At 24.7% G+C, this 12,360-nt stretch overlaps 9 protein-coding genes across 9 annotated transcripts; 3 read left to right on the forward strand and 6 right to left on the reverse strand.

Moving 5' to 3' along the window:
- Positions 1–310: 310 nt before the first annotated feature.
- On the reverse strand, positions 311–1,072 carry AAJ76_970001072 (phosphomannomutase; the record flags this gene model as incomplete). The annotated part of the gene is made up of 1 exon (XM_024476685.1): positions 311–1,072. The coding sequence occupies one exon, from the start codon at positions 1,070–1,072 to the stop codon at positions 311–313; it is 762 nt and encodes a 253-aa protein (XP_024329962.1).
- Positions 1,073–2,094: 1,022 nt separating this feature from the next.
- On the reverse strand, positions 2,095–3,126 carry AAJ76_970003126 (glycerol-3-phosphate dehydrogenase; the record flags this gene model as incomplete). Its single annotated transcript, XM_024476686.1, has 1 exon — positions 2,095–3,126. The coding sequence occupies one exon, from the start codon at positions 3,124–3,126 to the stop codon at positions 2,095–2,097; it is 1,032 nt and encodes a 343-aa protein (XP_024329963.1).
- Positions 3,127–3,628: 502 nt separating this feature from the next.
- AAJ76_970003904 (dna-directed rna polymerase ii) lies at positions 3,629–3,904 on the reverse strand (the record flags this gene model as incomplete). The annotated part of the gene is made up of 1 exon (XM_024476687.1): positions 3,629–3,904. The coding sequence occupies one exon, from the start codon at positions 3,902–3,904 to the stop codon at positions 3,629–3,631; it is 276 nt and encodes a 91-aa protein (XP_024329964.1).
- A 192-nt stretch (positions 3,905–4,096) lies between these two features.
- On the reverse strand, positions 4,097–4,288 carry AAJ76_970004288 (protein phosphatase inhibitor; the record flags this gene model as incomplete). The annotated part of the gene is made up of 1 exon (XM_024476688.1): positions 4,097–4,288. One exon carries the CDS (start codon positions 4,286–4,288, stop codon positions 4,097–4,099), a length of 192 nt encoding a protein of 63 aa, XP_024329965.1.
- A 114-nt stretch (positions 4,289–4,402) lies between these two features.
- On the reverse strand, positions 4,403–4,741 carry AAJ76_970004741 (deoxyuridine 5 triphosphate nucleotidohydrolase; the record flags this gene model as incomplete). Its single annotated transcript, XM_024476689.1, has 1 exon — positions 4,403–4,741. The coding sequence occupies one exon, from the start codon at positions 4,739–4,741 to the stop codon at positions 4,403–4,405; it is 339 nt and encodes a 112-aa protein (XP_024329966.1).
- Positions 4,742–5,583: 842 nt separating this feature from the next.
- On the forward strand, positions 5,584–7,458 carry AAJ76_970005584 (acetyl-coenzyme a synthetase; the record flags this gene model as incomplete). The annotated part of the gene is made up of 1 exon (XM_024476690.1): positions 5,584–7,458. The coding sequence occupies one exon, from the start codon at positions 5,584–5,586 to the stop codon at positions 7,456–7,458; it is 1,875 nt and encodes a 624-aa protein (XP_024329967.1).
- Positions 7,459–8,150: 692 nt separating this feature from the next.
- AAJ76_970008151 (hypothetical protein) lies at positions 8,151–8,351 on the forward strand (the record flags this gene model as incomplete). The annotated part of the gene is made up of 1 exon (XM_024476691.1): positions 8,151–8,351. One exon carries the CDS (start codon positions 8,151–8,153, stop codon positions 8,349–8,351), a length of 201 nt encoding a protein of 66 aa, XP_024329968.1.
- Positions 8,352–8,483: 132 nt separating this feature from the next.
- On the reverse strand, positions 8,484–9,050 carry AAJ76_970009050 (rdgb ham1 family non-canonical purine ntp pyrophosphatase; the record flags this gene model as incomplete). The annotated part of the gene is made up of 1 exon (XM_024476692.1): positions 8,484–9,050. The coding sequence occupies one exon, from the start codon at positions 9,048–9,050 to the stop codon at positions 8,484–8,486; it is 567 nt and encodes a 188-aa protein (XP_024329969.1).
- A 1,284-nt stretch (positions 9,051–10,334) lies between these two features.
- On the forward strand, positions 10,335–11,546 carry AAJ76_9700010335 (amino acid permease; the record flags this gene model as incomplete). Its single annotated transcript, XM_024476684.1, has 1 exon — positions 10,335–11,546. One exon carries the CDS (start codon positions 10,335–10,337, stop codon positions 11,544–11,546), a length of 1,212 nt encoding a protein of 403 aa, XP_024329970.1.
- Between the last annotated feature and the right edge of the window lie 814 nt (positions 11,547–12,360).

Here is a 12,360-nt window from a genome sequence, read left to right on the forward strand (position 1 = left end):
AAGCCGTTACCCTTCGGGGAATCTTCAAAAAACACACAACCTGGGGAGGGTTTGGCAAGCTGCTGACGCCGTAGCATTTGCGTTGGATCAGGTCAGATCCTTAAACTGACGATTGAGTCAGGCGTGTTATCCCTAGAACCCTGCTCAGCGCAGGTCACGGTCTTTATGACTGTTGGATGTTTAATCCTAAGGGATCCCCTTTCTTCCTACAAGCAAGGCCGTAATGGTATGCTGGAGTGTGTCTCAGATTATTGGATGTGTTGGAGTTTTTACTTGCTCTGTTGGGCTTTTCTTTAACGTACCAATAAATTTATTTTATTTTATTTTTTTTTTTTTCCGCAGCCACTTTTTTTAATGTATCATCAGGAGATTTTACTGTAATTCCATTTACATCAGCATGTTTATAGATTTCATAATCATTTCCTCCTGGGTGTGTCATATCACCGAAAAATATAACATGCTCAATTCCTTCATTTTTAATGTGCTTTAAGCAATATCTTTTATCCCATCCCTTAGGAAAACAGTCAATTGAAATTTGTCCTCCAATCACAAAATCCATATCATAATAATCAAATTCTTTTTTTAGGGCTTCAACCATTTTTTCTCTTACTTTTTCATTTTTATCATAATTAAAAAATTCTAATCTTTCTTCTGACGAACAATTACGCCCAATTGGAGATATATTTATCATTGAATCCCTATATTCAATAAATGTCCCTCTTTTAATTGGGATATCTATTTCACTTAAGTATTTTAGACAAAAGTTTACGAATTTTTTATATAGATCTTCCTTCATGTAATCAATAATTCTTTCTTGTTTAACAAGTTTTCCGTTTTTATAAAAACTTAGACCGTTTTCCGGAAATGCATAATCAAAAAGTGATAAGCAATCATCACCTACTTGTTCTATTTGTTTTTCAATGTTAGAACCACCTACAAATCCAACTCTAACTTTTTTTCTTAAATCTTTCAACATTTTTATTATTTCAGGTGTTGCTTTACATCGTGAGGGAGTTAGGGTTCCATCTACGTCAAATAAAAAAATTGTGTTTTCTTTAGTGTAAGATGACATATGGTATTTTAAGAAATTTTTTATAAATTTATAAAAAAACTATTTGTTTCAAAATAAACAAATAATAATTAATTTATTTTTTTAAATAAGTGAAACTATAATTGTAACTAAATATCAATTTATATATATATTATAAAAAACATTATACAACAAAGTGTTATTACTTTTTATAACCAATAAATTATTTTTAACAAAATGTATAAAATGTCATGATAAAAAAAGTGAACTTCTAAAAACAATCTTTTGGAATGTTAAAATGAAAATTTATTTAACAAGAATTGTAAATTTGATATTAAAAAAGGGTTCTAAAATAAATATGAATTTACAATATTAATGTAAATAAAGGTTAAACTCAATAAATTTAAGAATCATTATGTATAAAAACACATGACTTATTACAATTAACACCATTATGATAAAAATACTAGAGTGGGTTGATATGTTATATTATTAAGATAATCACATCAATTTAGTTTTATTTCTCTTTATTTGCTAAGGATTTTACAATAAAAAATTACAATTTGTAACGTTAAGAATGTAAAGGCATAGCTTATTTTTTTTATTCATTTTTTTAATTGGCTTTCTAAATAAATTAATGTAAATTATCTGTAGGAATTTTTAATATCTTGTACAAATATTTAATATAATTTTTACACATTTCTTAATTTAAATTCTTAATCTAGGCTTCTAGGAGAACATTTTTCTCTTTACAAATAAGGCCTTTATGGTATGCTGGTGTGCAACACAAGTTATTAGATGTTAAAGTTTTTACTTGCTGTGTGGCTTTTTAACAATCTACCAATAAATTTATTTTATTTTTTTCTTTATCTTAGGATAGGATTTTGATAAATTACAAATATACCATTTAAATAATTTCTGATTGAATATACAAATTTAAACTTTTTATATATATTGATACAGCAACACACTTTCTAATAAAAACAAGTTCTTTATAAAATTTCACAAACATTTATAAAAAATTTAAAATGCATAAAATTAACAACTTAATATCAACACATTTATTAAAAACTATCAAGAATTTTATCACACTCTTCATTGTCACAGAATATCGACCATATCATTTTAATAATAGGAAAGTCATCTTTTCTTTCTTTTGTAATAAGATAATTATAAATACAATTAGCTGTTCCTACACCCTGAATTTTCTGATTGCCAATTTTTTTTTCAAAGTCTTCCAATGAAATATCTTCCTCCGCCTTGGCTTTACCAAATTTATAATTTCTCCCCATACTACATGACACTATTAAATCGGCAATACCACACGACTGGAATAGTGTTTCAGAGGAAGTAGCAGGAAAAAAGAAATTTAAAAATTTCTTAATTTCCCCCAAACCACACCTTAAAAAAGATATACTTGTATTTTTAGAGCATCCTAGACCAACCGTAACACCATAACCTAGTGCTATAATATTTTTTAGTGATCCACATAGTTCTACACCTACAACATCTTTTGTACAACTAATTTTATAATATTTACAATTTAAAAGTCTAAATAAAACATCTCTGTCGTATTCTTGGTGGTATCCAAGTGTACCTTCACATTTATAAAGAATATTACCTAATAGTCCTTTAGCCACATCACTAGCAATATTAGCACCCATAAGAACATTTGTAGAACATCCCCATATTTCATTTATATAATCACTTACTAAAGTAAAAGAAACTTTGTATTCTATTACACCTTTTACAACTGATAATACAATAATATCTTTTTTAAGATATTCTTTAAATTTAATTAAAGAATCAATAAATTGGTGTGGTAAAGCAACAATAATTATATCAATATCAGAAAAAAGTTGTATATCAGATGTATAACAAAGATTATCTGGTAATTTAATACCAGGGAGATACTTTTTATTTTCATGATCTTCATTAATTAATTTATCCATAGATTTACCTTCAAATTCTTCTACAATTCCATAAATAAGAATCTCTTTTTTAAAATACTTTAAATTAGATATTACATTTTTAGATACCAAAAATCCAAGTGTTGTACCCCAATTACCAGTTCCAATAATTCCTACTTTTTTCATGCTAATTATTTTTAAGGGTTTATAACCTTTTTTGCATAAACACACATTTTATTAAGTCATGTGGTTTTAATAAAATAAACAACTTTTTATTTGATTAAAAATACAATTATTAGATAAGAAAATGCTAAAACTTTACACGTCATAATTTATTAAATATGATACAAATTCATGTAATATTTATTTATGATGTTATTAAAATGTCATTGTTGATTTAAGATAATTTACTAAAGCATAAATTTATTATCTGTAGGTAATTTAAAAGTTGTTGGAATAAAATATTTAAAGAGAAAAGTTAAATGTCTCAAGGTGCAGAATGATTATTTGACAACTAAATATACTTACAAACAAAATGTAGTAAATGAATGTACAGTATTTAATACAATAGAACTTAGAATATTTAATATAGAGCTATATTATAAAAATATTAAAATACAAATGATAAATGTTAATATAACACACAAAATAGAATTAACCAAATTTATACATAAGAATACATTTATTTTTAATTACTAATCTGATTAATAAGATCTTGTGTTATATTCTCAAGATCAACAAGATTTTCTACAATACAGTCTTTAACTGAAATAGCATCATCACAACTTACTCTAAGAAACATAAAATCATCTTTAGGATGGCATACTTTGTAAGAACTAAAAATACATCTTTTATCTTTACAAAGTTTATCTGACAAACTACTACCAAGACTATGTGTTTCTTTCTCTACTTTAAGTTCTATTGTATTTTTTATATTTTTATCATAATTTATTTCCACAGACATTTAAAGGGTAAAATTATATTTTTATCATAATTTATTTCCACAGACATTTTAAAGGGTAAAATGTATTTGATCATTACAATATAATAAGATATGTATTTTATTAGAATATGTATAACAAGACTGGTAATTCATGTATTATATAAGAATGTATAAAAAATTATTATTTATTTTAGTAAATGTAAAATTGTAATTTTAATTTCTTTCATATTTATTTCTATCTTTATTTTCATTTTTAGAATGAAAAATACAGCAAATTTTACTCTTTTTTTTATTAAGATGTTCATTATCTATTGTTTCTTTACTAAATGTTACCTTTTTTACTTTACTTTTTATTAATTTAAGAACAAGTGTTTTTGTTGTTTCTGTTTTTGTGACAGTAATCATATCCCTTAAAAATAAAAAAAATAAAATTTAGAATGCAAGCGTAAAGTGAAACAAACAAATCAAAAAATTAAACATTTAAAACATTTTATATTTATGCATAATATAATAAAATATTTAATTGTCTGCTATCACAGGTGTTAGTGTTTTAATAATAGCAAAATTCCCTACATAATCTCCTTTTTTGTATGATATAACAGATTTGGTATCATTAAATACAATAACACTGTATACACCCCTGTAATCACTATCTCCTACACCTCCTAAAGCTTTAAATACAGGACTAAAAACATGTATAAAATAATCTTTAGTTACTTGCAGTTTAAACCCAATATTTATTAATCCACCTTTATTTGGGTCAATACATCCATCTTCATATGCATAACATTTGTACAATCCATTTTCTTTCTTTATTTTTGTAGCATTTGGTAAATATTCGATTTTAAAATCATTCATTAAGGGGTAATATTTTAAAGTATAAATCATTAAAAGTATCAATATAATAAAAGATAAAGATTATTTTTATTAATATATTATCTTTATAATTAGATTTATTTAGTATGCTGATTAAAGGTAGTAAAAAGTTTATTTTTTGATAATTTATTATTTAGATATTTGACAATAATTTTTATAAAAGCAATAATTTATTTATATTTCATTCACCAGTAGATTTATTGTACTAGATATGATTATTTATCAGAATCAAATTTAATTTGTCATTTTATAATTTATTTAAAATTTTATGTAGTGCTATTATTATACAATTAATGATAAAAAATAACAAAATAGAAATAATGTTGTGTCACAATTTAATAATACTTTTTAATTTAATTATTTTATAATTAAATTTGTATTAAAAGCTTATATGATTTAGATTAAATAAATAATCTTATGTAAATAATAAATGTCAATAAATTTAATAAAAATAAATTTTATAATTATTTATAAATTGTGTTATTGTTTTTAAAACATTAAGAAATTGTGTAATGAATTATAACCTTAATTTGTTATAATATTGAAAACTGTAAGGTTTGAAATTTATTACTGACTCAAAATAGTTTAAATTAAAAGTGATAAATTTTTACAATTTACATAATTTAAAATCATAAATACAATCATTTTTATAATTTTTACTTTACAAATCAAGTAAAGTATAATTTATTGAAGATACTAAAAATATATTTATTTTTTTAATTTATTTTTATTTATGATTAATTACAATTTATCTCCTTTTTAAATTAAGGAGATAACTTTTCATTTGCTGTTAGTCTTTTAAATAAATTTTAAATGCCCCTGTTATGAGTTTTAAGAAGTATAAATATGAATACTTGAAATCTATAAATAACACAGATACATATTGGTCTAATAAAGCTAAAATACTTATTGAGTGGGATAAAGAGTTTAAAGAAGTTTTTAATAACATCTTTGAATCTTCTAAATGGTTTATAGATGGTAAACTTAATGCCTGTTATAACTGTATAGACAGGCATGTTAAGGAATCACCAGATAAAATAGCTATAATTTATACAGATAATGATAATTGTATAACAAAATACACTTACAAACAATGTCTTGATAATATTTGTAGAATAAGTAATACGTTAGTAAGTAAAGGATTACAGAAAGGAGATTGTGTAACAATTTATATGGCTATGTGTCCAGAAGCAGTTTTTAGTGCGCTAGCATGTGCGAGAATGGGTGTTATTCATAATGTAGTGTTCGGTGGATTTAGTTCTAATAGTCTTTTATTACGAATGGAAGATTCTAATACTAAATTTCTAATTACTTGCGATATTGCGAAGCGTGCGTCGTCAAATATAAATTTTTGGGAAACAGTGGATAAAGTGTTAGATGATAAAAAATTGGATGTTCTTTTATTTGATTTTGAAAGTAGACCAGTAAAAGATAATATTAATATTGTATACTGGTCTGATATATTAAAAGAAGATGTAAAATTTATAAGTCCTGTATCTGTTGATTCAGAAGATACATTATTTTATTTGTACACCAGTGGTAGTACTGGTAAACCTAAAGGAATGGTACACACTACAGGTGGATATCTTGTATATGCAGCTCACACTACAAAGGAATGTTTTGATTTGAAAAGTAATGATATCTTTGCTTGTACAGCTGATATAGGATGGATTACAGGACATACATATTCTATTTATGGACCTTTACTTAACGGAATTACAACTGTTATTTTTGGAGGAACACCCGTTTATCCAAATTACTATCGATTATTTTCATTAGTTGAGACTTGTAGGATTACACAATTATACACTGCACCTACGGTAGTAAGAACATTACAGAAGTATTTCTCTACTACTACATTTGAAAATAAATATAATTTGTCATCACTAAGGTTACTCGGATCAGTTGGTGAGCCAATAAATAAAGAAGCGTATAAATGGTTTACAGAAGCATTTGACAATATTCATATTGTTGATACGTATTGGCAGACAGAAACTGGTGGAATAATGGTAGCCCCTTTACCTAATACTATACCTGGACAGCCTGAGTGTGCGTCTTTACCTTTTTATGGTGTAGATGTGGCTATCGTAAGACCTGGATCATCAAAGGATAGTGTAATTGAAGCAAATGCTTATGAATTAGGTCATGTTGTATTTAAAAAATCTTGGCCTGGTATATCAAGGGGTGTTTTAAATGACAGTAAAAGATATTTATCTTCATATTTCTGTTATAAAAATTGTTATTTTACTGGAGATGAGGGATATAAAGATTCTGAAGGGTTAATTTGGATTCGTGGTCGAGCGGATGATGTCATAAACGTGTCAGGACATCGACTTAGTACTGCCGAATTAGAAAGCGCTGCGTGTACCGATATTCATGTAGCAGAATCGGCTGTAGTTGCCGTTGAAGATGAAATAACAGGACAAGCTTTAAATATTTTTATAGTATTAAAAAATGGTGCGAATATAGAAACAGCTAAAGATTCAGTAAAAAAGACTTTAAGAAGTAAAATAGGTAGATTAGTACATCCTAAGAATATTTATATTTGTCGCGGTCTTCCTAAAACTGCCACAGGTAAAATTTTAAGAAGAGTGTTACGTGATCTTATAAATGGTAATGTTTCTGAAGATTTAAGTACATGTATTAATACAGAAGATATACAAGCTATTAAGAATTCTTTAGCTATCAATAAAATATGAGGTGATATTAAAAACATTTATTTTACTATGTTTTGTTATAAAGAACATGTGTTTATTTAAGAAGTTTAGTAAAAATTGTTACCTGTCAAGTCATCACAGTTATGGTCTTCATATCAATACTTGTTTCTACCACTAAGCTTTTATTTTATTTTACGGTACTAAAAATTTAAATTTTTTCTTTACCCTTATCTTCCTTTAGTTGTATTGTAAAAATTTACGATATGGATTCCAGGAAGAAATAATAAAAAAAGATCGGGTGGTCTATAGTTAATACTTGAGATCATTAATCTTTTTACATTTTTTACTAATTTTTTATATTTAAGTGTATGTATTTACATTTAAATAATTTTACGTATAAACGAAAAGTGGTATATTTTTGTATATTAAATAATTATTGCGTATGTTTATTATTTACTTAAGCAAAGTAATACACTCTTATATTTCTTAAACCAAAAGTTATACATTTCTTTAATATTTAGATTTGTGTTAAACACCTGACGAGTTTATTTTAGTAGGAAGATATCAAATATATCATCTATGCATAATAAATATACATTTTGTATAATAAATTTACATTTTGTATAATAAATTTACATTTTGTATTAAATAATAAACATTATGTATAACATTAAATACACATAATTGTTTTTGGATTTGCAAACAAAACTAATGGTTTGAAACAGTGTTTTGGAATGAAGCAATGTTTTAGAAATTACTATTTAAAGAAAAATAATTTTAAAATGATGCATGAAGAAAATAAGAAGAGTATTAGAAAGCTATCGGACCTTAGACATTGTTATATAATAAATAGTTTTATTGAAAGATATTACAAGTTTGGTAGCTACCCTTCAGGGCAAGATAACATTATATATAATAATATACATGATGTATAACATTACACATACGTGATGTAAAACATTACATACACATAATGTTTAACATTAAATACACATCATTTATGTATCTCTGTAAATACTAAATGTCAATAGTTAGCCTCTCAACATTTATAAAAAAATACTAAATAATTATAATTTATTTTGCGTAATGTAACTTAATAATTTTCTTATTGCTTCTCCCCGATGACTTATACTATTTTTTTCTGTTACAGAAATATCTCCGTATACTTTATCAGATCCATCTGGTAAAAAAATACTATCAAACCCAAATCCACCTTCTTTTCCTTTAATAATTGTTCCACTCACCTTACCATAAAAAAGCTTATAAATATTTTTATTAAAGTTACCTAGTCCTACAATACAACTAGAAACAGCATCTCTACCAATTTTAGATACTAAATTTTCAATACACTGGTTGCCAATAAGGAGAAAATCTTTACCGTAAGGACCAGGAAACCCATTAAGAGCACTTAGTTCTATGCTAGTATCATCTATTATTATCCACTTGTCTGTGTGATATTTACATACCTTTTTTAATTTATCCAATGCTATATCTTCTTTAGATCCTTGTATTTCAGTTATATCTTCATGTAACTGTTTAAGTTCTATGTTATGTGAATGTTTAAGTTCTATGTCGAGTAGATCTTTAACTTCATTAAATTTATTTTTATTTGATGTGGCAAAATGTAAAATCATAGGGGAAAAATTAATTAAATTTTTAAGAAAATGAAATTTAAGATAATTTTTATTTTGTAAATTTCTACAAATAGAGTAATTTTATATTTTGTAACTAAGTGTTATAACTTAATTTGTTTTTTCCTTTACTTAAATTTCATTTTGTAATTAAGTGTTGTATGGGCTATTTTTTTTTCCTTTACTTAAATTTTATTTTGTAATCAATTGTTATAGCTTATTTTATTTTTTCCTTTACTTAATTTTGTAATCAATTGTTATAGCTTATTTTATTTTTTCCTTTACTTAATTTTGTAATCAATTGTTATAGCTTATTGTATTTTTTCCTTTACTTAAATAACAGATTTTTTTAAATTTCAAATCTAATTGTAAACTACACGGATTTTATTGTAAATAAATTTAAATTATTACACTAGTATAAAACATTACATTTATTTTATTAGTTTATATATTTATTTATTTTTTACCAGTTTTTTTAAAATTGCTAAATGTCTAGTAATCGATAAATAAAGTAAAATACATTTATTTAGAATCAAAGCATATTTTCAATTTGTAACTTACAAGAAGAGATTTGTGAACATTTAAATGGAATATCGGAGAAAAGAAGCAGAAGAGAAGAATAAGTAAATTGCTATTTACTTAAGAAATATATATTAGCATGAACAGGTAAATAAAATAAAAATTTTTTATATTTATTTCAATTAATATAAAAATTTTTATAAAAGCTATTTAATTTTGTTTTTTAGGAAATTAACACCATTTTGTAAGAATAAACTATATCTATAACATGTTTTGAATATTATATATAATCTACTTAATTTAATAAAGGAGTAAAATGAAACTATTGGTAGAATAATTTTAATTTAGTGGTTATATAATAGTTTACAATTTAGCGATAGAATAATGTAACAACCACGTGGTAGTATAATAAAATACAACAATTGGTAATAAAATTGTACAAAATAAAATTAATATTTAAAAAATACTTTTAAAAAACAATATAATTTTTTTTTAATTATCTAAACACTTCTACTATCACCTTTTAATTTTACTAATACAATAATCACATATTGTTTTACGGTTAATTAACAATATATGATTTTTTATTAATAATTGTACACTTTGTTTACTTTTTGACTCAATTTATATTTCCAATAATATAAAGAAAAATTAATTAAAATACATAGTTTAATCATTTATTAATAAGTTTATAGGAACATTAGCAATATATATTAAATATAAAATTTATATAAAATTTTTTATAAATAATTTTTTTTTACCCCCAAAATGAAAAAGGGATTAACAGCAGTTGGTGGTGCAATAACTATTACAACTACAATGTTAGGAGCAGGTATAAATTTTATGCCAGCTGCATATGCAAGTCTTGGTTACATTAACAGTATGTTTTGTATGATGTTCGTTATATTTTTAACAGGACTTACATTATTTACTGTTGGTTATTCTGCACATTTAAATAAAAGTAATACAAAAAGTTATTCTTCTATTGGTTATGACTTTCATATGTATCTTGGATACATAGTTGATTTTGCTATTGTGTTTTCACAATTCTTTGTTGGTATTGTATTTCAAAAATATATGGTTGATTTATTAATTCTCTATCTTTTTAATGTAAAATCGGGACAAAAAGATTATGATACTTATAGAATAGGAGGATTGCTGGTTACTAGTATTATATTATATGGATTATCTTTACTAAAAGATCTTAGTTCTCTTAGGTTTACTTCTTATCTTTCTGTTTTTTCAGTTTTTTATTTAACTCTTCTTATGACATTTTTTAATTTCTATTTAAAAACAGATATCCAAACAGGAGGGTTTGATGCAAAAAATAATAAATATGGATTTGGATTACAATCTATAATACTGGGAATGTGCTGTCAAGTGAATATGGTGTCAGTTTATAGTGAATTATTAAATAAATCTGCAAAAGGATTAATTTTTATTTCTGCTGTTAGCAGTATTTTAGGAGGAATGATTTATGCATCAGTGGGTTTTTTTGGATATAAAATTCTTGGAAATTCTATTGGTAAAGAAGACATTATAAAAATATTTTGTGATAGAAATTCATTATTAAACCGTGCACTGGCCAATGAAAATATTTTTATAAGAAAATCACCACAAGTTGCTATAGTTGGTGCTATATTCGTACTATTAGGATCATTCCCTTTGCAACTTAATCCTGCATCTAATATATTAATGAAGATATTTGGAAAGAAAGATGAAAGATCAAGAATAATGCTAGTTACTGGATTATTCCTTTCTATTCTTTTTATAAATTTTATTCCTAATTTAAAATTAGATACCTTTATGGGAATATGTGGAGGAATATTTAGTAATTCAATATCCTTTTTTTTCCCATCACTTTATTATATTTTATCAGTGAGAAAGATTAACCTTATATCTATTTTATCTGGTCTTACAATTTTATTTAGTATTTGTGTCGGTATTTATATTATTTATACAATTCTTGCATCCTCATAATAATTAATAAAGTTATCTTCATTCTATTATGTATTGACATTCTATGTCATATTTATTGTTTGTTTTTACCTTTGGGTGGTTTTAATATTTAATATAAATTATCTCTTTCTATATTTTATTATTATTTATGTTTATTATTTTTTCTTTGATTTCATTATTATTTATGCTTTTTCTTATCCATAAGATATCTTTTTCTATGTCTCATTATAGTAATATAGTTATATAAATTACTTTTTCTTTGATTTAATATCATTAATGCTTATTTTCTCTTTCTATGTTTTATTTAAAATTTATGCTTATTTTTTTCTTCAAAAATTCCCTCCTTTAATTTTATTATAATTTATGCTTATTTTTTTCTCCATAAATTATTTTTATTAAATTTTGAAATTAGTCTTATTTGTTTTTCTTTGTAATAAAGATTTTCTCTTCTATGTATTATTTCAAATTTATGCTTATTGATCTCCTAAAATTTCTTCTTTCCCCAGCACTTCATAACAATTACGTGTCTACACGAAGGGCGGCAAATTGTTTATACAAACTTGCTAAACATTGTAACCTTGTTGTTTTCTTAGTGGCTGTTGGAACAACAAGGGAACACGGCTATTGTCCTTAGTCTTGAAACCATTGCCGGTAGCAGAAGCCGTGACTCTTCGGAGAATCTGCATCAATTTGGGCAGACGGGTGTCGTTAGAAAGTATTCTCACCCAATTTAAGACAAATGTGCCTTGACCTGGGAAGGGTCTAGCTTAAAGCTGCATATTATGCCGTAGTATTCTGCCGGACTGAGTTGTGTCCTTAAATGGTGTATTGAGCC

Source organism: Vairimorpha ceranae (assembly GCF_000988165.1).
Source record: "Vairimorpha ceranae strain PA08 1199 chromosome Unknown NODE_97, whole genome shotgun sequence".
Taxonomy (NCBI): domain Eukaryota; kingdom Fungi; phylum Microsporidia; family Nosematidae; genus Vairimorpha; species Vairimorpha ceranae.